Source organism: Sceloporus occidentalis, unplaced genomic scaffold (genome assembly GCF_023333645.1).
Source record: "Sceloporus occidentalis isolate IW3139 unplaced genomic scaffold, rSceOcc1.0.p SCAF_2, whole genome shotgun sequence".
In the NCBI taxonomy this organism is placed as follows: Eukaryota; Metazoa; Chordata; class Lepidosauria; order Squamata; family Phrynosomatidae; genus Sceloporus; species Sceloporus occidentalis.
The window spans coordinates 131,187,168-131,211,367 of record NW_028316982.1 but is presented as its reverse complement, the minus strand read 5'-3'; the positions used below and the strand labels follow the sequence as shown (position 1 = coordinate 131,211,367).

Here is a 24,200-nt window from a genome sequence, read left to right as displayed (position 1 = left end):
AAAGAACATCCCTTTGTCAGTCCAAGGGTCTTTTAGTTCAGCATCCTGTTTCCCACAATAGTCAGATGGATGCCTTGAGGTAGTCCCAGAGTAGGAGGACCTCATCATGACAGCATGCTTGAGCTCATGTTCCCCAGCAAATGGAGACAGGTCATCCATGGAGTCATTTATAGGGACCATGCCTTGTAACTATTATTAGCTTGTTCCCTTTCAGAACCATTCATGCTGGCAGCTATCACTGCATGTTATAAAAGAAAATTCCAAAGTTCAGCTAACCCATGGTATGAAGAAATCCTTCCTTTTAGACATTCTGAATTTCCTACCATTCAGCTTTCTTGGTTCACCCCACATTCTAGCACTATGAGAGGGAGAAAAACTAACTGCATCTATTTTTCTCCACACCCTGCATGATTTTCTAATGGCATTGTTATACCCCTCAGCTTGCCAGCATAAATGGTCAGAATAAATGGTCATTGTGTTACTTGTTTAGCTCATGGGACGTTTAATGGAATTAAGGTTGTGACCTGACTAATGCAGTGACTGTCAGCATACACCAAACATATTGTCTGGCTGACACAAGGGTCTTCCTATGAACCCAGGTGCATTTTTCAAAGTGAACTTTGTCCCGAGGAGTGACAAAGTGCACACTGACCATCTGCTAATGGAACAGCATATAAACAATCTTGAGTAAAACACAATGCAAAGCCAACACACTAGATGTTTCACTTTTCTTGGCTCACCTCTTTGTATTTATTTAGAGAATCTACACTAGTCCAAACATAACTTTGTAGTTTAAAGGCCTTCAAGTATGGCAAGCCTATAAACACATTTCTGTTGTTTTGTGACTTCGAGTTAATTCCAACATATCACAATTCCATCCTAGAGTTTTATTGGCAAGATTTATTCAAAGGAAATGTCCCATAGTCTGAGAGACTATGACTTGCCGAAGGTCACCTAGTACGTTTCCATGACTGAGCAGGGATTCAAACCTGCTCTCCCAGTATTCTAGTCCAACACTCAAACCACTATGCAATACTGGCTCTCCAGTATTATGCTAGTATAATCTAGTATAACAATTCATTGCTGAACACCTCTAAAACTGTTTCAGACCTTTTCTGCACACTTTAAGAAACCAAGTGTAAACAATATTAATGAAGTATGATGGTGCTAGTCCAACTTACACTCTCATAACCCCCCTTTTTTGGTTGCTACTGAGTTTAACATTCTATTTCACTTGTATACCAACCTGAGATCTTGAGCTATAAGGGCAGAACAGAAATATTTAAATACTTAAATAAGATTCACTTATTTTACTTAGAGCAGAGGGCAGCTATGAGTAGCACTGGGGTTATTGACACAACTGGACTCATGTTGAAAGGATGTTCAGATATAGATATACAGTCATCCATATTTGTGGCTTTGATATTTGCGGCTTTGATTATTCACTGATTGCATTAATATGTTCTCTCTAGGACTGTCTAGGTCCTCCATTGCAACTCTGTGGTCAACTTTAACTAAAAGTTGCACTGAAAGACCATTTGTAGCTACTCCAGTGTCATTTCTATGGTCAGTGTATGTTGGACATTGACCACAGAGTTGCACTGGAGGACTAGAGATTCCTAGAGAGGTGTCCTCTCAGGTAAAAACAGTGTTTTTGTTATTTGCGGTTTTCCCATATTCACGGGGGTCTTGTTCCCCTAACCCTAATGAATATGGAGGGACAGCTGTACTCAGAGGTGAAAGGAAAGTTCAAACCTGCACAACATATATTGTAGGAACATGGAAAATGAGAAGCATGAATCAGAGGAAGCTAGAAATAGTAAAACAAGAAATGAAACATATAAACATTGCAAAACTTGGGGTGAGTGAGCTAAAATGGATAGGAATGGGACATTTTGAGTCAGAGTAAAACACAGCGTTTTATTCAGGAAATGAAAAGATAAGAAAAAATGCTAAGGCATTTGTAGTGAGGGGAGATGTAGCAAAAGTAGTCAAATGGTATTATGCAAAGTCTGATGGAAACATATCACTAAGACTTCAGGGAAAACCCATCAATATAGGCATAATAAAGGCTTATGCTTCAAGTACAGAGGCAGAAGAGGAAGAAATTGAAAGATGCTATGATGAAGTCCCAGAGGAAATTGATAATACACCAAAACAGGACTTTTTGTTAATCATAGGTGACTGGAATGCAAAAATAGGAAACAGCAGAATCAAATATTTTGGGAGAACTTGGCCTAGGATCAAGAAATGAAGCAGGAGGCCAACTGATGGAATTTTACAAGGCCAACATTTAACAAACACATCCTTTAAGCAACCAAAGGAGTGACTGTATATATATGGGCATCATCTGATGGCCAATATAGAAATCAAATAGAAATCAAAAAATTGGAAGCAGAACATGGAGAAGCAGCATTCTCTGTGCTAAAACAAGTCCAAAAGCAGATTGTAGCCCAGAGCATAAACTAATAATTATCAAAAATTGGTAGTTCTACTCTGGTGCCACAACAAACTACAATTCCCAGAATTCCATGGCATTGAGCCATGGCAATTAAAGGGCCCATTCCCACTACAGTTTGTTGCGAAGCGCGATGCAGGCTATATGACCCTTATTCTCATTTGACCGTGCTTCCGATCCTCCTTTAATCGATTAGAGGAGGAAACATTCGTGGCAAACTCAGATAGTCCATGGTTTCGTGACACTAGTTTGAAAGAGGTGTTTTCTGTAAAAATCGATTCTAAAGCATCCCCAATAGGTGGGAATGCCAGATCAGAATCGTGGGGGGTTTTTTGCCATAGAATTGATCGCAAAAACAATCACAAAAAAGTCTCTCGCCCTCCTCCACCTCCTCCTTCTCCCATTTCAGGGAAAGCCGCCGCCACTTGCCCCGTGCTGGCGGGGCTTCCTTCTCCCTCTCTCCCTTATTTTCCCTCCTTCCTTGCCTTCTGCCGGGCTGGTGGGACTTGCGGCACACCTGCTGGGCCTCCGCCGCTTCTGGTGCTGCAGCCAAGCCAGGCAAGAACGGGGCAAGCGGTGGAGGCTTGCTAGGAGCGCCGCAGGCCCCGCCATCCCGGGAGAAGTGGCTGAGGCCCAGTAGGCAAGAAAGAACGAAACCAAAGGTAGGAAGGAAGGAAAAGAAGAGGGAGAAGAAACGAATGAGGAAAGGAAAAAAGGAGAGGGGAGGGAAGTCAGAGAGAAATAGGGTCCAGTTGGGTGCTTTGGAAGGGGTTGCGGGGGACTGGCTGAAGGGCTCCAAAGGGTTCCAAAGGTATATCCAGAAGAGACCATATAGCACAGATCTTAAGATCACTTCACTGGCTGCCCATTAGTTTCTGGGCCCAGTACAAGGTGTTGGTTATCACTTTTAAAGCCCTCAATGGCTTGGGTCCAACCGATCTCCGGGACCGCCTTCTTCCACACAATCCACCCCACGCACTTAGTTCCTTTGGGAGGAATTTGCTTCAACCTTTAAAAACTAGACTGTCGGCAACCTCCCAGAGGACCTTTTCAGCCACCGCTCCCAGATTATGGAACGGCCTGCCAGATGAGATCTATCATATTACCACTTTAAACAGCTTTAAAAAAGCTGTTAAGACAGATCTCTTCCGGCAGGCCTTTTCTGGATAGTCACTCGGCCACTGAAAAGAAGACCCAACTAATTGACCTCTGATTGGCTACAGTTACCATTTAGAGACTATTTATTGCTATTGTTTTGAAGTATGTTTTAATTGTAATTGGTTTAATTGTATTTTCAGGGGTGGGTGGGACTAGGGGTTATGTTATGGAATGTATATTTGTATATTTTAATGTTGTAAGCTGCCCTGATTGTGTTGCGCACAGGAGTGGGATAAAAATAAATAAATCAATAAATAAATCAATAAATCAATAATCAATAATCTTTTTGAATGGTGATGCTCAGAAATGACCACAGGTCTGAATAGGGCTCTTAGCTCAGGTATCCCCCATCCTATATTTGTACGTTTTAATTTTCCTACCTAAATATAGTACCTTATATTTATACCTGTTAAATTAATTTTGGCAACACTGGCCCAGTTCTCCAGTCTGCTAAAATAATCTAGAATCTCATGTAGCCCATGAGACTCACAACCTTACGCCTTGAATGTTGTTGGTTTTTTCAGTGATTGCATGGGTTTTTGTTATGTGAACCACGCTTTTGTGTTTCCCACTGTAGAGGGAGTGGGAAGGGGGTTAGTAGGTACACCCTGTTGTTTATCAGCAGACTTGCATAGCAAACACCTCCCTCTGGCAGTGTGTCAGAAGTAGAAACTTTCTAGCACCACTATAATTACAGCCCTAACCACAAGAGTAGTTACCTTCATTCAATAGCCATACTTCCGTAAGGCTTGCAAAATGGTATTTGTGTACAGGACCGGAGCCAAGTTTTAAATATGGACTTCATAAGAGTTCTGTCAGGGTTGGTTTAGAAGTAAATGGGCCTAATTTAAATGCAAGGAGGATACAATACCTGCCTATTTTTAAGGCTGAGGGAATGTACGTCTTAAAGGTTCTTTTCAGTGTTCAAATGCCATAGTTTTATAATTCAATTCCATCTTATGATCAGGTAAAGCATATCTCATTTGTTACCATGGATACGGAACATTATTTCCATTTGTTTGTTAGAGGACTCATACTGGGTATGAAATTAAACTGTAACATAGCTTTATGGAGAGAATTATCTAAAAGAAAAAAAGTGTAAGCACAGTGTCTGAACTGCCATTAAATTGAATGGATTTTCATTTTGAGACAGTATCAATTGCAGAACTACTATTTCATTCCATAAGGTGCTGGTATGTAGAACTAAGAAAGATACAATCTGATTTTTTTTAGTTCCTCTTCCAGAGAAGGAATGAATCCTGAAAAGGAAAGAAGGAAGAGGCAAAAAGGAGATGAAAAAAGAAAGAAAGAAAGAAAGAAAGAAAGAAAAAAAGAGTGCCAGTAACTTATAACTAGATCAGTGTTGTAATATTTACTTTACTTTTTAAATAGAGAAAATGTATCCATTTTCTCTGACGGACGTCTTCCACAGATAGGGTTTTCCCCAGAAAATTGGTTCATTGCACAAAGAATGTGTAGTCCTTATTCAGTTATTGAATATTTCCCCCCTAGTACTCGCAGAGGAATTAAAATTGCAGAGGTACTGAAACATCTTTATCTAACCAGCAATTTAATTGCAGGGAAATCACATTTTCTTCTATTCTCACATTTTACTGCTAGGAAATTAATTCTTCCCTTCCTTAGCAACCCAGGCTCTGTAGTTGAAACTGACACAAAGAATCTGCTTATACAAACGCATGAGGATCCATTGGTTAGTACTGCTCATACTAACAATGACGAGCAATACACATTTTTAATTTTTAAAATTTTATTTATATCCCAGCTTTCTTCCAGTAAGGGGTACATAGTGTTGCGTTCTGAACACCAGTGCTACTCAGAGCGATGGTCCATGGACCAGTGGGTGCCCAGAAGTCATCAGTTGCTGTTCTCTGGAGAGTCTCCATGAAGGAAACAAAACTGTAGTTTATGGACTCAGAAATGACACTGGTCCCTGGCATATTGGCATGGGGAAAGTTGCCATCTTCATATTAGATAAAGAGACACTACTTTACACTATCAAAGCACTTCCAAAATTTTGAGCCATGGCATGGCAGGAGTTTAGTTCATGTATACTTGAAATACTTACACCTTAATGCTAGTATACAGAATTTAATAAAATACTCACGCCACCAACTATCTTAGTTTATTTCTGGCACAGTGCTTATTCAGTGTTTTCTTGTTCTGTGAAGCCTTGAAAACACACAGTCCCATCATAAACAGGTAAGGACTGTTGCATGTTCTCTTAAGATCCCTTAACAGGAAATATTAGGGCAGCGCAAGTGGCAAGCTATGTTCACTGGCAAGCTATATATCTTTGGATCACAATGCCTAACAGCCCTTCCCATCCTGACTACCAGTTGGGGCTTATGTGGGTCATAATCCAAGGCATCAGGAGGACAGCAGGCTGCTTCCTCTTATACTAGCAATTTGCCCAGCATCTGCTACATGAAGTATTGTATTTTAAGCCTTTACTGCACTGCAGTCACACTTGTCAGGAATTGTACCTGCTTGTACTCACCGCATCACCACACATCTTCACAATCACGCAACTGATGCCATCGTGCTGTCTTCTGACACCTGCTTAACCCATGCCTTTGCCCTACCCATCATGTCTTTCATTTTTAATTTATTTTATTTTTTTCACTTTTTTCACACAATTTTGGAGCTTCTCTGTTGTGATTTAATTTGTTTTGCTTTTTTAAAGAGAAGAAATAAGGGGGAAAGGTAATCAGGTTGGTTGGGAATAGTGAGGGGGAAGAGGAGTGGATACTCACAACCCATGACTGCAAGTAATATGACTGCCCTGGCAGTGATGTTTTGCACCCAAGGGCTTGCACCTAGGGACTTGCACATGGGAGCTCATTTACAGGTTCCCCCTGTGAATGAAAAGGGAAACCCTAATCATGGTTGGGGAAAACAGCAGCTACAAGTTGGAGGTGATGTGGTGAGAGGTATATATCGCTAAAGCTACTCTTTTTCCAGATCTAATTATGGTTTAAAAACCACAATTATTAATCTCCTAAACCATAGCACTAACCTATGATTCTTCTTCATCCATGGACCTGTGGTCGATAAAACACAATGTGCTTCTTTCCTTTGTGCCCCTTCACCAAAGACCATCATGATAAAACAGGGGTGGAAAAGGAGAGAGGGAGGAAGGGAACACACTTGCACAATAACAACTTTAAGTGGTCAAGATGTACAGCACAGTATGACAATTTGAATAGTACTACCTGCTGCATGCCTTGTAACGTTTGCTGCAAAAACTGCAGCTGTTGGTCCTTGGTCAGGCTTTCTTCAGTTCGAAACAGTTGCCCTTTCTCCTGCTTTAGGAGTTCCACCTCATTTCGGTACGCATCCAGTTGCCACCGGAGGCTGTCGTTTTCCTCCTTAAGTGCATACGCTTGAGCAACTAATGCTGAGAGAAGAAAAACAGTCTGGTAATTAATATGAAGGGAACCACATGCAGCAGATAACATGCTGGGTTAAACAGAACAAATAAGACATCTCTGTGTGGCAGCTGCTTCTAATAGAAAAAACTAAAGTGGTTGCTCCCTTGGGAACACTTTTAGCATGTTGCTTCTCTAACAGAACAGCAATCGTCTACCTAGACCAACCTTCTACAGAAATTCCTTTGCTTGGTACTCTAGCAGATAATCTTACAGAAGCCAATTTAGCACAACAAAGCACAGGTTCAATTCTGGAATTACAAAGTAAACATAATTTGTGCTAGCAAATAGTATAGAACCCAAATAATCCTGGTTTGAGCTCTCAAACATAAACCGTGGCTTTTGGAGCTATTGGATGGATTTCATTTTTTGTTTTGTTTTTACCACTCACCTTCATATACTGATTTCCACTCCCATAGTTCAACTTAATATACTTAGTTGGTGCAGCAAGGGCATTCAAATATCATCCCAATTTATAGTTAATACATTGCAGAGTTTACAAACCAGCTTCAAAGCTTCCTTAACTACGCTGACATGATGTCTGAATGGAGCGGGAGAGTTCTGGATGCAAAAAGGATAGAGTAAACAAAACAAATGGCCACCAAGGAAGTTCCCGAGCCAAGTAAAAGCACGCCTCTGGGGAAAAGATGATATAAATTGAAGAAAAATTCTCTACTAATTCTAAACAAGTCAATTCAGCTAGTGAAACGCAAGTCAGACCTTGGAGGCCTCTCCCACTGTTACATAAAAGCTTGTTCTATGTCTTCTGAAGTGCAGTGTAAGACCTGATCAGTGTTAATTTGAGAAGCAAGGGCACTTCTGTCACATATCAAATAATACTACAAAGTACATACTTTTTCCTCCAAAGAAACTGTATCTACCTAAGAAAACATAACATATGAAAACTCTCTGCCCTCTTCATTTTCTTCTCACTAAATTGACATGCCACTTCAGTAATAACTATACCTTGATTTTACAAAATAAAGATCTATTCCCAATGCTAGACCTGGAGGAGTAAGGAATTCTTCATAATCCTCATTTACTGGACTAATTATAAAATCAGTCATAGAATAACCCATAGAACAGGCCATCCCATATTCCTTTCTAAAATAAAAGCAAATAAAATAAAAATAATCAAATCAAATAAAAGCAATCAAAGTTCTTTGTTTTCAAACCTGATTTGGGATTTTGCTATTCTCATAATAAGTAGCAATAGCAATAGCAAGTACATTTCTATACCGCTTATCAGTGCACTCCCTAAGCACTCCCTAAGTGGCTTACAATGTGTAAGCCAATTGCCCCCAAGAAGCTGGGTACTCATTTTAGTGACCTCAGAAGGACGCAAGCCTAAGTCAAGCTTCAGCCCTTTGCATGTATTGAACTCACAACCTTGCAGTTTGTGAGTGAGTGGCTGCAGTACAGGCATTTAGCCACTGCACCACCAAATGTTTTGAACTCCACCTTAATTTAAAGGTGAGCTTACATTACTTTGTAAAACCATTCCAAGTTCTAGTTTTTTGTCTTAAAGGCCTTAAAGGGGGGCTTCTAATTTAAAAAAAGAAGAAAGGAAAACAAGAAGACACATAGCTAGATGTTAACTATGACATTTTTTTCCAAAATGTTTAATATACCAAGATGATTCATATGCTGTAGTGAATTAAGTTACTCACATCAGAGGTAATAAAAATTGGTAAAAATAATACAAATAAATATTAGCATGGCTCTAGACTTAGAGCCATACTTAAAGTAGGCCCTCTGAAATAAATGGGACTCAGGTTAGTCATAGAATATCAGAGTCGTCATCCAGTCAAACCCCTTGCCATGCGGGAAAACACTACCAAAACAGTAAGGTTACATTGCTCTCAATGGATCTATATATGCTTTAGTTTAAATCCAATTCATTTTTAGAAATGTAAAGCTCAGGCTCTTCTCTGGGGTGGCAGGCTTATTTTATGGAGCTGCTGGAAGAACAACAGACCTCCATAATCTTGTTCTGTCCCTTGCTTCAACCACTATGGGAATAGGTAGGAGTACATGAAGGCAAACTATGGGAAGTTGTTGAACCACGGGCATGGATATGAATGCCACATATGACTAATGCAGCTTGCAGTGTGACTCTGCACAGTGCACAGGCAGTAGCATTCTTAGAGCACAGCATTCACATCCTCCAGAAGGTCCTACATCATGAGGTAACATCAGAGGACATTCCTAGCGCACATGCAGGTGTTGTAATGGCCAAATCCCCGTGTTATGCCATTTCTTCCATGTTGCAGTTTTCAGTTCTACACACAACATAATTCTGGCCCATTTGATAATTCAGAACTATTGTACAGACATCCATGTACAATTACAAATGTATTTTGAAATTCTACTGCTTCTCAAAAACAGCTCATTTTGTGGATTAGGAAGAAGCTGATTTTAAGAAATACAAGTTCAAAACCAATCTGGGTATGCATTGGGACCTTGATATCCATTGGATTTTGGTTCAGGACTCTCCATAGTTACCAAAATCCATGGGTACTCAAGTTCCATTATATACAGTGGGGTAGTAAAATGAGATTCCTTATATAAAATAGCAAAATCAAGGTTTGATCAAGGTGTGTGAATACAGTTGTCCCTCCATATTTGCTAGGGTTAGGGGAACAAGACCCCCGTGAATATGGAAAAACTGCAAATAACAAAAACACCATGTTTTTACCGGAGAGGACACCTCTCTAGGAATCTCTAGGTCCTCCAGTGCAACTCTGTGGTCAATGTCCAACATACACTGATCATAGAATGGTACTTGAGTAGCTACAAATGGTTTTTCAGTGCAACTTTTAGTTAAAGTTGACCACAGAGTTGCACTGGAGGACCTAGACAGTCCTAGAGAGAACATATTAATGAAATCCGTGAATAATCAAATCCGCAAATATCAAAGCTGCAAATATGGAGGGAGGGATGACTGTACTATCAAACTGGATGGCTGAACCCATGGAGGCAGAATGCAGATAAAGAAGGCTGAGTACAGATATAATAATATGAGTCTATTTAGAGAATGTTAAATATCTCTATTCTAATGAAATATTTATAACAAGACCCATACATTTAGGACAACGCCATTTGCCCTCTTCTCATAACCCCTTGATCCCTTTAAGCTTTAGAATCTCATCTATATAAGGCCTAGAATGTGACCCCCCCCCCCCCGCAATGGGAGATTTCCCCTATGGATTCCCCCTGGTCCCAGCCTTCAGATTATCTTTAGATAGATAAAACAGAACAAAATGATATGAAATGCAAATGCTTGGAAACATGTTGGCACTACAGAAACATTACTGCATTAGTAGCACTGAAAGACACTTAAGTCATTTCCTTAGGAAGCTCCATTTGGCCCCTTTTCAATTTAGAATGGCAGTTTTATTATCATAACTGATAGCAGGTGTTTGTGGAGAAATCGATTAGTATGCAGGGATGGAAATTACATTTAGCAAATGAATTGCACCGTCTGCAGTGTAGACTGAAATTTGTGTAGCAAAATGCAGGAAGCTATAAAGCAACATTATTTAAATAAATTATTTGAGCATAAATATAGACAGGGATGGAAAGTGCATTATCTAGCATTTTGGGGACATCATTATAACCCAGTGGGCTAACTTTCTTCTTGCCTCATGTGGTAAGAACAAGGGCTGCTTGGCTTAGCAAATATTTGACAGAATTTATTCTAGGACTGTGATAAATCATATCATTGTGAAGTAGCTTTAATTAAATTCATAACCACAACCCACTCTATGTGCATTTGTAACAAAGGGCAAATTATTGATTTGCACTACTGATTATATAATTTTTATATTCAGTGTTATGGAATCTTTAATTGCTGTTTGACACAAGCAATATAGTTATATTTATAGATGGTATGAACTTCAAAAGTTGACTGAACATACTGGAAAAACATCTGTCTCTCCATGTAATGCAGGAAGGTTAAATATATACTATATTTGTTAATCAAGTCTTCTACTGACTGACAAATTGGGAAAGCTTAATAGTAAGGCTTGGAAGGGAAGGGTTAGAAGGGAAAGAAAAGGTCACTGGAAGCTGATACAGGAGGGATAGTCAATCCAGTTGTTGTGGGATGAAGCCTCCCCACAACTGCTCAGATCATAGGCTGCTGGTAGGAAGGTTAAACAATCCAAGGATAATACCTGAGATAAAAGATAGGGGAGGGAAAGAGGCACAGAAACAATCTTGAGACATTGCTTCTGATGTCTACTCAGGATAGCCCAGGAAACAATGGCCATAGAACAAAAAAGATTGTTGGAGTGGGCCAAGTGCAGCCATGGGCCACAAGCAGTCCCCATACCTGTTTTATGACTCCCTGGGCCCCCAAACTTTAAAAATGTGCCATCACATGTCCTATAGCAGGCACAGGGGCATTTCTGCAACATTTGTGGCCATCTCTAGGGGAATATTAGGCCACAGATAGAGCTTTTTAAAAATAGGAATTGAACAGAAAATTTCTTCTAGGTCACTTCCTGATATTAAAAATGCATTTCCTGGGCATAATGTGGCCCAAGGGAGCCCAAAATATAGCAAAATCATACCACACAAACCCAAAGGGTTGAGAGGAGTTGTGTTTTGTTTTGTTTTTTGTCTGCAGGTTGAGTGCAGTGGGTAGGTGCATCACTTTTTTATGGGAGTGAAACAATGGCGCCTTACAGACGGGCCTAAGCGGCGCCGTCGTTGCACCAGGAATACACATGAGGGGCGGCGCTTCCGGACGCACCTTGCCCCTCGCGCGTATTCCGTACGGCAAGATGGCGGCGCCCTATACAGATGGGCGCGGCCATCTTGACGTAACAGACGCACAGTGTCCGGACGTCTAAACCCGGAAGAGCCATCGCGAGTGCGCGCTTTGGCACTTGCGGAGGCTCTTCCGGGTTGCCGGAAGGAGTGCGATTTCTGCACTCCTTTTTTGCAGCGCGGAGGAGTCACACGGTTTGGCTGCTGCGGCTCCTCCGCGCTGCAACCGGCAGCGGCCCAAGACCGCCCCTTTTGGGCGGTCTGTAACGGGCCAGAATGGCCCATAGCCCACAGCAGTTGCTCACCCTGCTCTAGGCTTTTTCCTTATTCGAGCCACTTCCAGAGGCAGAAAAAACATGTTTACAGGGTAGTATTAATATTTATGCCTCATATCCTTAGTAAAACCACTTTCTGTCTGTCCCTAAAGGCTACTCCTTTCCTTTGCTTGACCTAGTTCAACTAAGAAATAAGCCAACAGTCTAAAGGACCTCCCACCCTTGATCAAGCCTCCCTGATCAATAGGTCAACATGTTTGCTCCATCTGTTCTGTGTTTCTTCCCTGGATGTGCTATTAAGCCTAATCAATACCCTATACAATTTGTTTTTCCGTGTTAAATAAACCTATTTTCCATATTAAATAAATTTATGGGGGAGTATTCATTACTTGTCTCTTTGCATCTTCTACACTTCCCCTACCATGAATAAGGGTTTAGTTTAGTAGTAGTGGATATGCTGTTAATCCCTGATCCAGTAATCCTTGGTACCTCCACCTAAAACTATCATGCAATTTAAAAAAATCCCTTTTCTACCAGCCAGTATACACAATAACACAAACAAACAGTTGTGACATAGATATGGATCAATCATTTGGTTCCATACACTGCAGCATTCATACTTTCATATATTAGCCAAAAAAAGGTCAAGTCCCAGTTCTCAACATAATTATTCAGAGGCAGTTATGCTCAGGAAAGCCACCTGCCAAATAAGTGTGTACTGGATTGGCCCTTGGTATCCTCTGTGGTTTGGTTCCAGGACTCCCCTTGGAAACCAAAATCAGTGGATGCTCAAGTCCCATTATATACAATGACATAATAAAATGGTGTCCCTTATATAAAATGGAAAAATTAAGGTTTGATTTTTGGAATTTATATGTTTTTGAAAAACTTCCAAACTGTGGATGGTTGGATTTGTGGATACAGAATCTGTGGATAAGGAGGTCCAACTGTATTCAGTGTTTCTTGTATAAAAGATGTGACTTCTTCTCTTTGATATCCAGTTTTCTATATTGTTTGTTTGTTGGTTTGTATGCCACAGCATTGAAGTCTTTGACAAGCCATCTCCTTTACCGATTTATTATTATTATTATTATTATTATTATTATTATTATTATTATTATTAACCCTTATTTATGAAGCGCTGTAAATTTACACAGCGCTGTACATACAATCTTTTTAGTTAGACGGTTCCCTGCCCTCAGGCTTACAATCTAAAAAGACATGACACAGAAGGAGAAGGGAGCGGTGGAGGGAAGGGGTAAGAGGTCCAGCAGTTCCTCTCTACCTCCGAGGCCTGGACCAAGGCAGATGGACTGGAGGGAGGGCTTGGGTTGTTAATGGATGGTTAATCATTTTCCAGGGAAAATACATACTCTCAAGTAGGATAATGCATATACAGTACATAGCAATACAGGAAATGGTTTGATAAGCAGACAACAAAAGAACACCAAATAGCAAGCGACAATCATGCAATGCCTGGGAAGGCTACTCTGAACAGGATGGTTTTTAACTCCGTTTTGAAGCTGGTTAAAGAAGTGATGGCTCTTGCTTGTGGGGGAAGAAGGTTCCAGGAGTGGAGGGCAGCAAGTGAAAAGGGGCGAATCTGGGATAGGACAGAGGAAATCCTGGGCTGAGACAGCAGACCTTGACTACCAGAATGGAGGGCCCTGGTGGGAAGGTGAGGAGAAAGAAGGTCTGATAAGTAAGGAGGGGCCAGTCCATGGAGGGCTTTAAATGTTGACAGCAGGAGCTTATACTGAATGCGGAAAGGGAGGGGGAGCCAGTGAAGGGATGCCAACACAGGAGAGATGTGGTCAGAGTGGTGGGTGGAAGTGATAATGCGTGCAGCTGAATGCTGAACAGAGATTAAAGGACGGAGGTGAGAAAGAGGAAGCCCAGCCAGGAGGACATTACAGTAATCAAGTCGTGAGATCACTAGGGCATGGACCAGGATCTTGGCAGTAGAGGCGGAGAGATATGGTCGGATTTTGGCAATATTGTACAAGAAGAATCTACAAGCCTTGGCTGTGGTCTGGATCTGAGGGATACACGACAGAGAAGAGTCAAAGATAAAACCAAGACTGCGGGCTTGCTGGACTGGTTGAATAGAAATGTTGTTTACAGAGACAGAAAAGGGGTGTTGAAGTGTGGGCTTAGGAGGAAAGACAAGAAGCTCCGTCTTGGACATGTTGAGCTTCAAACGCTGATGGCGCATCCACTGTGAGACAGCTGTGAGGCAAGACGAGACTTGCTGTTCAAGCCTTGGAGAAAGGTCGGGGGTGGAAAGATACAACTGAGTGTCATCGGCATACAGATGGTAGGAAAAGTCAAAAGAGCTAATGAGTTTTCCTAAGGACAGTGTGTAGAGAGAAAACAGAAGGGGATCCAGAACAGAGCCCTGGGGCACTCCAACAGATAAGGGAACAGGAGAAGAAGTCTGACCCCCTGCAACTACTGCAAAAGATCTGCCAGACAAGTAAGATCTAAACCAGTCGAGAACAGAGTCTGAGAACCCAAGGTCAGAGAGTATGTCAATTAGGAGAAAGTGATCAACAGTGTCAAAGGCTGCAGACAAATCAGAAGGATGAGAACAGAGTACAGGCCATTAGCCTTGGCCTGTAAAAGGTCGTTCGAAATCTTAGTGAGAGCTGTCTCTGTGGAATGCCTTGGGCGGAAACCAGACTGAAAGGGATCGAGGATGGAGTTGGCTTCAAGAAACTCAAGACAGCGCGAATAGACAACCCGTTCCAAAACCTTAGAAAGAAAGGGGAGAAGAGAAATCGGACGATAGCTAGACAAGGAGGAGGGGTCAAGAGAAGGTTTTTTCAGAATTGGGGAAATGAGAGCATGTTTGAAGTCCGATGGGAAGGAGTCTGTAGAGAGAGAGAGAGATTGAAAATATGGAGAAGCGAGGGCAGAAAGGAGGGAGCTATAGAGATTAGAAGAGGAGTAGGAATTGGATCAAGAGAACAGGTTGCAGGTTTGGAGGAATTCAGAAGTGTAGAGAGTTCATCCAAAGAGGCAGGAGGAAACACAGAAAATTTGTTAGGCGAGGGCGATAGAAGATTAAGAGCAGAAGAAGAATCAGGAGGGACTATCTCAGAGCGAATAGTGGTAATCTTAGAGATGAAATAGTTAGCAAAGTCATTAGGAGAGAATGATGAAGAGACAGGAGGAGAGGGAGGTTTAAGCAAAGTGTTGAAGGTGGAGAACAAACGCTGCGGGCGCCTCTCATTGGCGGAGATCAATGATTTGTAATAATTCTGTTTTGCCATAGAGAGGGCGCGTGAGAAGGAAGAAAGAACAAATTTGAAATGAATAAAATCAGCCCACTCTTTGGACTTTCTCCAAAGACGTTCGGCCGCTCTAGACACAGGTTTACTGCCTCAGAAAGAAAACTAGATTCTAGATCACCAGCTATCAGGAGGTGGAGGTCCTTGTTCAGCATCAACAAAACAGCACCAAAAAAGCCCATAACATGGATCTGATACGTGGATAACACCTTCACCTGGAATGACCTGCCAGAAGAGATCCGCCATATAACATCTTTGGAGGCCTTTAAGAAGGCAATAAAAATGGATCTCTTCAGGTAGGCATTCCCAAATTGACTTTGGAATTTTCACTCTCCAGTTGGGAATTATTGTTTTTAATGCTATTTTAAGGTGGGAGGTAGGGAATTGGATTTTAGGAAAACCAATACCCCTAGATATGTGGGGACGTACATGGGAAATTAACCCAAAGTTCACCAAATGCAACACATTAAAAGAAAACTACTTAAAGGCATTCCACAGATAGTATTTAACATCCTCCCGGCTCTCTAAGATGTCTCAGTATCATGACGGTAAATGCTGGAAATGTAAAGATAAAATAGGCACCATGTACCACAGTTGGTGGCAATGTACCCTAATTAAAAAATTCTGGCAAAGTATACACAAAGAAATGCAGAAAACATTACAAATAAACATCCCCCTCTTACTAGAGTTATTTCTATTAAATATAGTAGATATGATTCATTCTAAACTGAATCAGAATAAAACCAGTTTGATTTTGTACATGATCTCTGCAGCTCGAATAGTCCTGTCTAAATACTGGAAATCTAGTACAATTCCTTCTATATGGAAATTTGAACTTCTTGAATTCTGGAATATGGATAGGTTATCTATGTATGCAGCAAGGAAAACAATTCAAGAATATGAAAATAAATGGATGGTAGTGGAAAAATATATGGCAACTACGTGATAATACAGGTATCTAAAGATGAGAGCTGAAGTCCCGAATGTCCAAGATTTAAGGAATAAATTACTTACTATTCCATTTAGTTACTGTTATGGTTTGACAGGCCTACTGTATACTAAATTACGATTAGACAGTAGTATGTCTTACTTAGATTTGATTTTAAAAAATAGGTTCATAGCGGTACTGTTAAGTAAATATGTATTTTTCCCTTCCCCCCCCCCCTTATTCCCCTTTCCTCTCCCCTCCTGTTGTTTCTTCCTCCCCTCACCCCCCTTCTTTTTTCCCTCCTTCTATTACGTATGTATGGTTATTTTATTTTTTTCTGTATATACGTTTAAAACAATAAAAATAAAATAAAATTCTGATGATCGGAAGATCAGAAGGTTGGCAGTTCGAGGCCTGAGTGCTGCATGATGGGGTGAGTTCCTGTCACTAGTCTCAGCTTCTACCAACCTAGCAGTTCAAAAGCATGCAAATGCAAGTAAATAGGTGCCACTTCTCAGTGGGAAGAGAACCACTTCCGGTGCAGGCATGCTGGCCACATTACCACCAGAGCAGTCCTCGGACAACGCTGGCTCTTTGGCTTAGAAATGGAGATAAGAACCACTCCCTACAGTCAGTTACGACTAGACATTCATGTCAAGGGACTACCTTTACTTAAGTATAGTCAATAAGGTTTCTTATTAAAAAGGAAAAAAAGAAAAACACAGGAAGAGGGGTTTGGTCACCATCACGTCTTGATGGAAAAAATCATGGCATGGAATTCCTCAGAATCTAGAGATTGTACAAGTATCCTAGGAAGATACGTATGAGACTCTTTCATATCACTTTCAGAAAAAAAAATATAAATCAGAAGATGAGAAAAGACTGTGAATATTGTAACCAGCGATGGTAGGAAAGTCATACTAATAAGAACATATGGCTAACACAGGTTACCCTGTGGGAATCAAAATATTTTAAAGAGCATTATTCTCCACTATTCCAATTCATTTGGCATACACAATTTCACAAGGGCTTAATTTTAGGGCTGCAGGAATGAGGAGAAGATTGACTGACTCACTCACAGAGGAGATTAGTAGTAAAAGGGCATGCATGAGGGTGTTTTAATGTGACATTTACCAGTTTTACTCAAGGGACAGGCTGAGACATCATAGTGGTGCATATCAAAAAGCCGCATTGATCTGCAGTTATTTGATAAGCCCATGGGAAGTACATGAGCAGGTATGAATCTGAATCTTTGGTGTGAGCCACAGAACTAGGACTCTGCCACTGAATTATTCATGAGATAGTAGAGAGACCATCCAGATTTAATACTTGATTTAATGGTTTCCATCTATGAATAGCCATGTATGCACACTAGAACATCAGAACACACAAACAACAGTAAAATAATATTTGCAAGTGTTATACCAGAACTTAGTGACAAAGAAAGACTGAGCAGATGTTAACCACACAGAGTATGAGAAAACAGCCAAAAAGAAATGTTCAGAAGTCAGCCTGCATAAATATTTATAGTGACTGCAAAGATGACATTGTAATATAGAATAGCAGTCAACAAAGGACACAGTGTCATAATGTCATGCAATATGGTGTCAGACAAGGCAATCAATCTACAGTGCCAAGATGAGTACCGCATGATGTACAACAATGGTTCAGAGATGTCCTGTCTAGGTACAAATGCTATATAGAAGATGAGGGACTACAAAAAGAAAAGAGAGTAAAGATGCTTTTCTAAATCCCCAGTTAATTCATACAGATAGCTATTATTTTGAATTAATTATTATTTCTTGATCATTTTTATACTAACTTATCCATTCTGCTATTTCACACATGCTGATTATTACAAGAATTGCAATTATAGATCTGAAGCCAAACATACTGGTGATCAGTTCATCATGTGAAATTTACCATCATATTCTAAACATCAATAATTTCCTTGACAGTCTGTAATCTTATATTCAATACGCTATTATACTAGGTGTGATTCAATACAAGCCACGTGCTTTTCAATTATAATATCAGACCTTTACAAATGTTCATTTCAGGTTTAAATAAGCTTGTGTGGGTTGGGAATCAAAATGCTTTCCTCAGCCCTGGACTCCAGACATTATTAAACAAGATACAGATATATCCTGTTCAGATCATTCAAAGGTATTAACGTATTATAGCAAACAATTGATGCATCTAGACTTTTTTTGGTCTCCTCTAAGTTGTAGCATGTTTTCAGACAGGGTCTTCCCCACCATCTGGTTTTTGAAACACACACACAAACAGATCCATTGCTTCCAACTGTCCTGATCTGGGCAGGAAAGCCATGCCTACTTCTTTGCAGTCCCATTTTTTTCATCTGCTTTGAAAATGTTCTGATATTCTCCTTCTGCTTTCATGAGTGCACTTTGGCAGGTCTGTGAGGCCAAAGCGAAGGCAGTACAAGGACTTTGTACTTTGCACTCTGTTAATTCAGCTGGGTAACAACCTGAGCTAAAGACAGGAAGATTAGGAGTGTTTTCCTTTCTAGTTAGAAGTAGGAACAGTACTTGCAGCCATTTTGATATGAAAAAGTCTGTGTTCTGTGACTGCAAATTGCTTCCCGGCAAAAGGATAATACACAGAACTTTGTAAAAGGAGGGGGAAATAAAACAATACTTTCTTGAGAAGATTCTCTTTGAATTACAATACCCTCAGAACTCTGGGCTGTCTCTCAATCAAACACAGATATCCTCCTTGGATGGATTTTAAATTCATGCTCCATCTCTGAGTTCCCTAAAATGGGTTCAATACTGCAGAGAAGAATTGCTTGCTTAGAAAATATCTCCCCACCCCATCATCAGCAATAACATATTGTATACCAATGGCATCTCTAAGGTTGGCATCACCCCAATGTGGTAATTCATGGTGTCACCCCGCATCAAACTCCTCCCATAACATGTTTTTTGTAGTAATGTTATTAATAATTAATAATATTAATAATAAATGGTAATTCATTGAATGCAATAGTTGTGACATAAACAACTAGCAAAATTTAAACGATACCTTTAAATTACAAGATCATATGTACATCCTAAATGTATTTACATGTGCATAGTTTCATGTGGTTAAAATGAAAATTTGGTAAGATGTGATTTTTTTTAAATTTTAAAAAGAGTAAAGTTTTTTTAAATTAAAAATATTTTAAAAATTGAAAATTGAAAATGTTTTAAAATTAAAATTTGGGGCCTCTCCTTTCTTCTCCCATTGAGTCTCACCCGACACCTGTTCTAAAGTGTTCTCAGAAATGGCACCCTCTAGAATGGAACGGGGACGCAATTGGAACGCCCGGCGGCAAAGGTGGCATTCCAGCATGCAATAAAATGGGGTTCTTGGCCCCATCGCGTTCTGTGTGTGCCCGCGCACGTGCACATTTTAGAACGCACTGGGCCCGTTTTAGGGCCAGTGTGATAAACTTCCTGGTTTTCATCTGTACATTGTTGGAGGGTTTGCAATCCACCAACACTTGGAGATGCATGAGAATGAATATAAGACATCTACACCAAATACACTAGTTCCTGTCTCATCTTCAAAGCTAAACAGGGTCAGTCCTGGTTAGTACTTGGATGGGAGACCACCAACAAATACTAGGTGCTGTGGGCTGTACTGTAGAAGAAGGAACTGACAAAACTACCTCTGGGTATACCTTGGCCAAGAAAACCCTATGTAATTCATGGGGTTGCCATACATCAGCAGGCAACTTGAAGGCATGTGCGTGCACACACACAACACTGGGTTGTGACTATGTCTACATGTCTACCATCTGTTGGGGATGCTTAGATTTAGATTTCCTGCATGGCAGGGGGTTGGACTGGATGGCCCTTGCGGTCTGTTCCCACTCTATGATTCTAAGGCCGATTTATATAATCCACTTAAATTCTCTCAAAAATGCTACTTTCCCTGATGTCTTTGTTTCCTGCCCCAGTGGCGTGCTCCCATTATAGAAGTTACATTTGGAGAATGCTAGACATTTTTGGATAATAAAAATTACTCAACAAGATCTTTGTAAAGTATGGAAACATTCATCTCTCTATAATTAATATAATTTGCAACGGTTTGTTAAAAAAATGAGAGTGGGAAAGATTTCCCACATTTCTGGCATGATTTTTAAACAGTTTCTTTAAAAGGTTAATTCATCAGATGGTGATGTTTTATTCTTACCCATAAATTGCATGAACGTTTTTCTCAAGTCTTCAAGTGCCATTAATCAAATGTAAAGTGCTTTGCCTCTCTTCAGCTGAGAAATGGAGCTGTTTGGGGCCATCTCATGAGGAGATTAATAATGGAGGAAGCAAAAAATAAAAATAAAATAAATGCTCATAGTGTATGTTGTTTTAATTATGATGTTTCTGTTGTCTTAAACTCATAACTCTCTAACTGTGAGGGGAGCTGTCATAAGGAGCTGTAAACACTTGCCGTGGGCACATTTCTGGACCATTTAAATGGCATGTAGTCTCTAGCCCCATTTTTCTAGATTGAAGCCAAATCCAAATCCTTGAGGATTCCCATTCCCCCTTTGAATGACACAATTCCCCCCTTATCCCCCATATGACACTCCCCACAGACCCAGAATCAAAATGGTTTGCCATGCAGATTTTGTCAAGGTGCTGTTTTAAAACCACCAGTCCAGACCACCCTGAAGCATGTTAAACTGGTGATGTTGTGGGATTTTATTATATTTTACCCAACCCATAGTGTGCGTGTATGTGTAAGCCTTCCCACCAGATCTTAGAAGTAATGTGTTACACTGACTTTACTTGCAATGAATGACTTTGGGAGTAAGGTCACTACCAATTTTGTCACTTTTAAAAGTAGCATAACGATGGGGAATCATTAATCTTTTAGTCTGAGCATAAAAAGTAATGTTCTTGCTATGCTCAAAAAGTCACTTTGGAGGAGAGGTATTTTGGAGGATTTGGGGCCAATTTTTTTAAATCACCTAAAATGGAATGAGCCAGCAACAAGCAACTTTTTAAGCAACAAGCAAGGTTTGTTCCTCCAAGTCATTTTTTACTTATGGCGACCCTAAGGCAAACCTATCATAGGGTTTTCTTGGCAAATTTCTTCAGAGGGGGTTTGCTACTGCCATCCTCTGAGGCTGAGAGTGTGTAACTTGCCCAAGGTCACCCAGGGTTTTTTATGCGCAGGGTAGAGAGTTATAAAAAATAAAAGGAGGGGGTGAAGAAAAGAGTTAATTTTGGGTAGTAAGGTATAAAGACCCAAACAAAGGACTGAATGGAGATCGTATTGAAGAATAAAGGCAACATTATCCACCAATTTAAGTCATGATGGTAGAGAATCCTTACAGGTTTCAAGAGCTGATCTCAAACACAGCTTTATGTTGTGGACCAAAGCTTTGCTGCTATTTTTCTTCCTCATTTCTATTACCACCTTCAGGAGAAAAGGCAACAATGGCAAGACTCTTCTCAGTATGTATTTATTTAACATAAGGAGGGATGCTAGACCCTGACACTATGCTCAAGTCTGCCTGACATCAACTGCATTACTGTATTCTGGACTGATTAGGATCATTTTGACCAGAGTTTGGAAAAACGTTCCCTTTTTTACTACAACTACTCAAATTCACTCAACCATAATGTGGTCAGACGTCTTGGAAGATGGTGTAAGATGTAGTCCAAAAGTTTACTGCTTGAAGATCTGATTCTTACTACTCCCATAGTCCCTAGTTTTATACTCTAGAATTTCTCAACTAAGGTTTCCTGGAACCCTGGGTTTGGTGACAGTTTATGACTGAAAATAAAATCTTATTTTCATCTGTACATATAATAATTTTTATGCAGGGATTCCCTGACACCTGGAAATTACTTCAAGGGTTTGTTCAAGCTAAAAAGATTGAGAAAGGCCATTTAGTTTATTTACTAGTCCATTTAATTCTTCTTGACCGTGATCCAATTGTTACACTCTACAAACAGAGTGTTAGTTGAGACTGCAATGCGAAACACACTTATCAGAGAACAAGTAAAGAGGCATAAGATTGCACTGTTAATAAACTAATACAGTTTCGGAAAAGTCTGTTGTATGTGTTTATAAAATTGGCATCTCCCTCCTTTTGCCCTCTCATACAGGATAGAAAGACAAACCAAGTGCTGGGTACATGGTTGTCAAGAGCTAAAGGACATATTGTTAAAATGAGGAGCTTATACTAGCTGGAGAAAAATTATTCTGTTTCAGCTGCAATCTCTCTTTGCCTTCTACCACACAAGGGCCTTCACAGCAAAACAGGGATAGTGGGAGAACTGAGTTTTCTTCACAGACTGTAATGATTTTGTATATCCAGCCAATGACAGAAAAGCCCCTCACACTTTATAAACACTTTTGCTTAATCACACATTTGTCCTGTTGCGGTCCCTTTTGAACACTAGCAGCAGAATATCTCCACTGCAAACTGCAGATGTGAGCAATAGACTTACTGGTGTTCACCTCTTTTTCATACTGTCTAAATTTCCTTTCTGGGGCAGCCTCCAGAGAATCAAATATCTGAGATCTTTGAAGTGCCAAAAGTTTCCTCAGTGTAATTGTAAACCCAGTGGTAAGATGAAGATTATTTCTACTAATTATTGTGAATTCTAGTCTGAAAGTGGAATCTCACAGAATCTATTATATTGGAATTCAGCAAGTCTAGAGATCAGACACCTTTATATGGGACAATTTAATGGTGCCAAATCTGGAGCAATTTGGAGAATGTGGTCCCTCTGGACGCCATGTCCGCCCACATTTGGGGCATATCAGCATGGGAGAGAAGGGGCCGAGATATCTGGCAAGTCAGATTTCAGCTATGCTGCATTATGTATTAGTACATTAATGCAGGACATCCCCAAACAGCCTGCAGGCTAAGACAGAGATTTTTCTATTACCTGTAATTCCTTTGCTTTTCCTAGACTTGAAGGGTGCATTAGGTTTCAGTCCCTGCCATCAGGCTAAACCGTTCTTTGAATCACTGGATACATTTGGGCATGGCATTTCTCTTGAGTATCATGGGAAATGTATACAAAAAGCCGCAGCTGGACTTAAAGGGGGGGGGGAGTCCAAAAGCCATGTAGCAGATTTACCTTTATTAGACCAAAGCTAAAAGGTACAAAAATGTGTGAAAGCTTTCAAGAACGTCACATTGCTTTAGTAGGTGAGATGTTAAAAAAAGCAGGTTAGGGAGAAGGGGGACAGGTGTATGAAGAGAGAAAGTATATTTTTACTAATAGGGAGGACACAGCATCAAGAGGTGCATTAGATTGAAAGAACAGTACCAGATAGGGTTAAGCTCCCCCAACATGCCACTACACCAGTTCATTTTGTCATTGTCTATAGCTGTTTAAAAGGAGGAGGGGTAGAAATGATAAAGCTCTAACCATGGATTTCCCTTTTTCATGTATTTTGAATTTCAGCCAGGAGCTCACATGGTCACCTAAGGCAAGCCACTCTCATTTCACTTTTAGCTACTCTAATAGTTTTTAGCTACACTGCACTGCAGGCCTTTAATAAGGTGTGTGTGAGTGCAGTGGACATTTGAAATCTGGAGCTGAATCCCATTATTATTCCCAGTTAGTTAACCGAAGACATCAGTGGCAACAACACCTAAGTGTTGACTCACCAGGCCTGAACAGACGGGTCAAAATGAGGCTGCTTTGGGTCACTTTGGAGGTACAGTATGCTGTTTAAATGACACAGTTGGTACCTATTTCTTGAACCTCGATTTTTGAAGAGGGTAAGTGCATGGAATATATTGTTTTATTTTACCATAACTAGAAAACTGTAATTGTGATCTGATTCAGCCAAATTAAAGTACACAGTAGGAATAGCCAAGGG

At 40.3% G+C, this 24,200-nt stretch overlaps 1 protein-coding gene across 5 annotated transcripts in view; it reads right to left on the bottom strand.

Annotated features, from left to right (window-relative positions):
* Positions 1-24,200, bottom strand: part of ENOX1 (ecto-NOX disulfide-thiol exchanger 1) — a 497,438-nt gene that overhangs the window by 55,296 nt on the left and 417,942 nt on the right. For all 5 annotated transcript variants that reach the window (XM_089511006.1, XM_089511011.1, XM_089511009.1 and 2 more), the window contains one exon: positions 6,850-7,034. In XM_089511006.1, the coding sequence (XP_089367132.1) occupies positions 6,850-7,034 (185 nt within the window). The remainder of the gene's footprint in view (positions 1-6,849; positions 7,035-24,200) is intronic.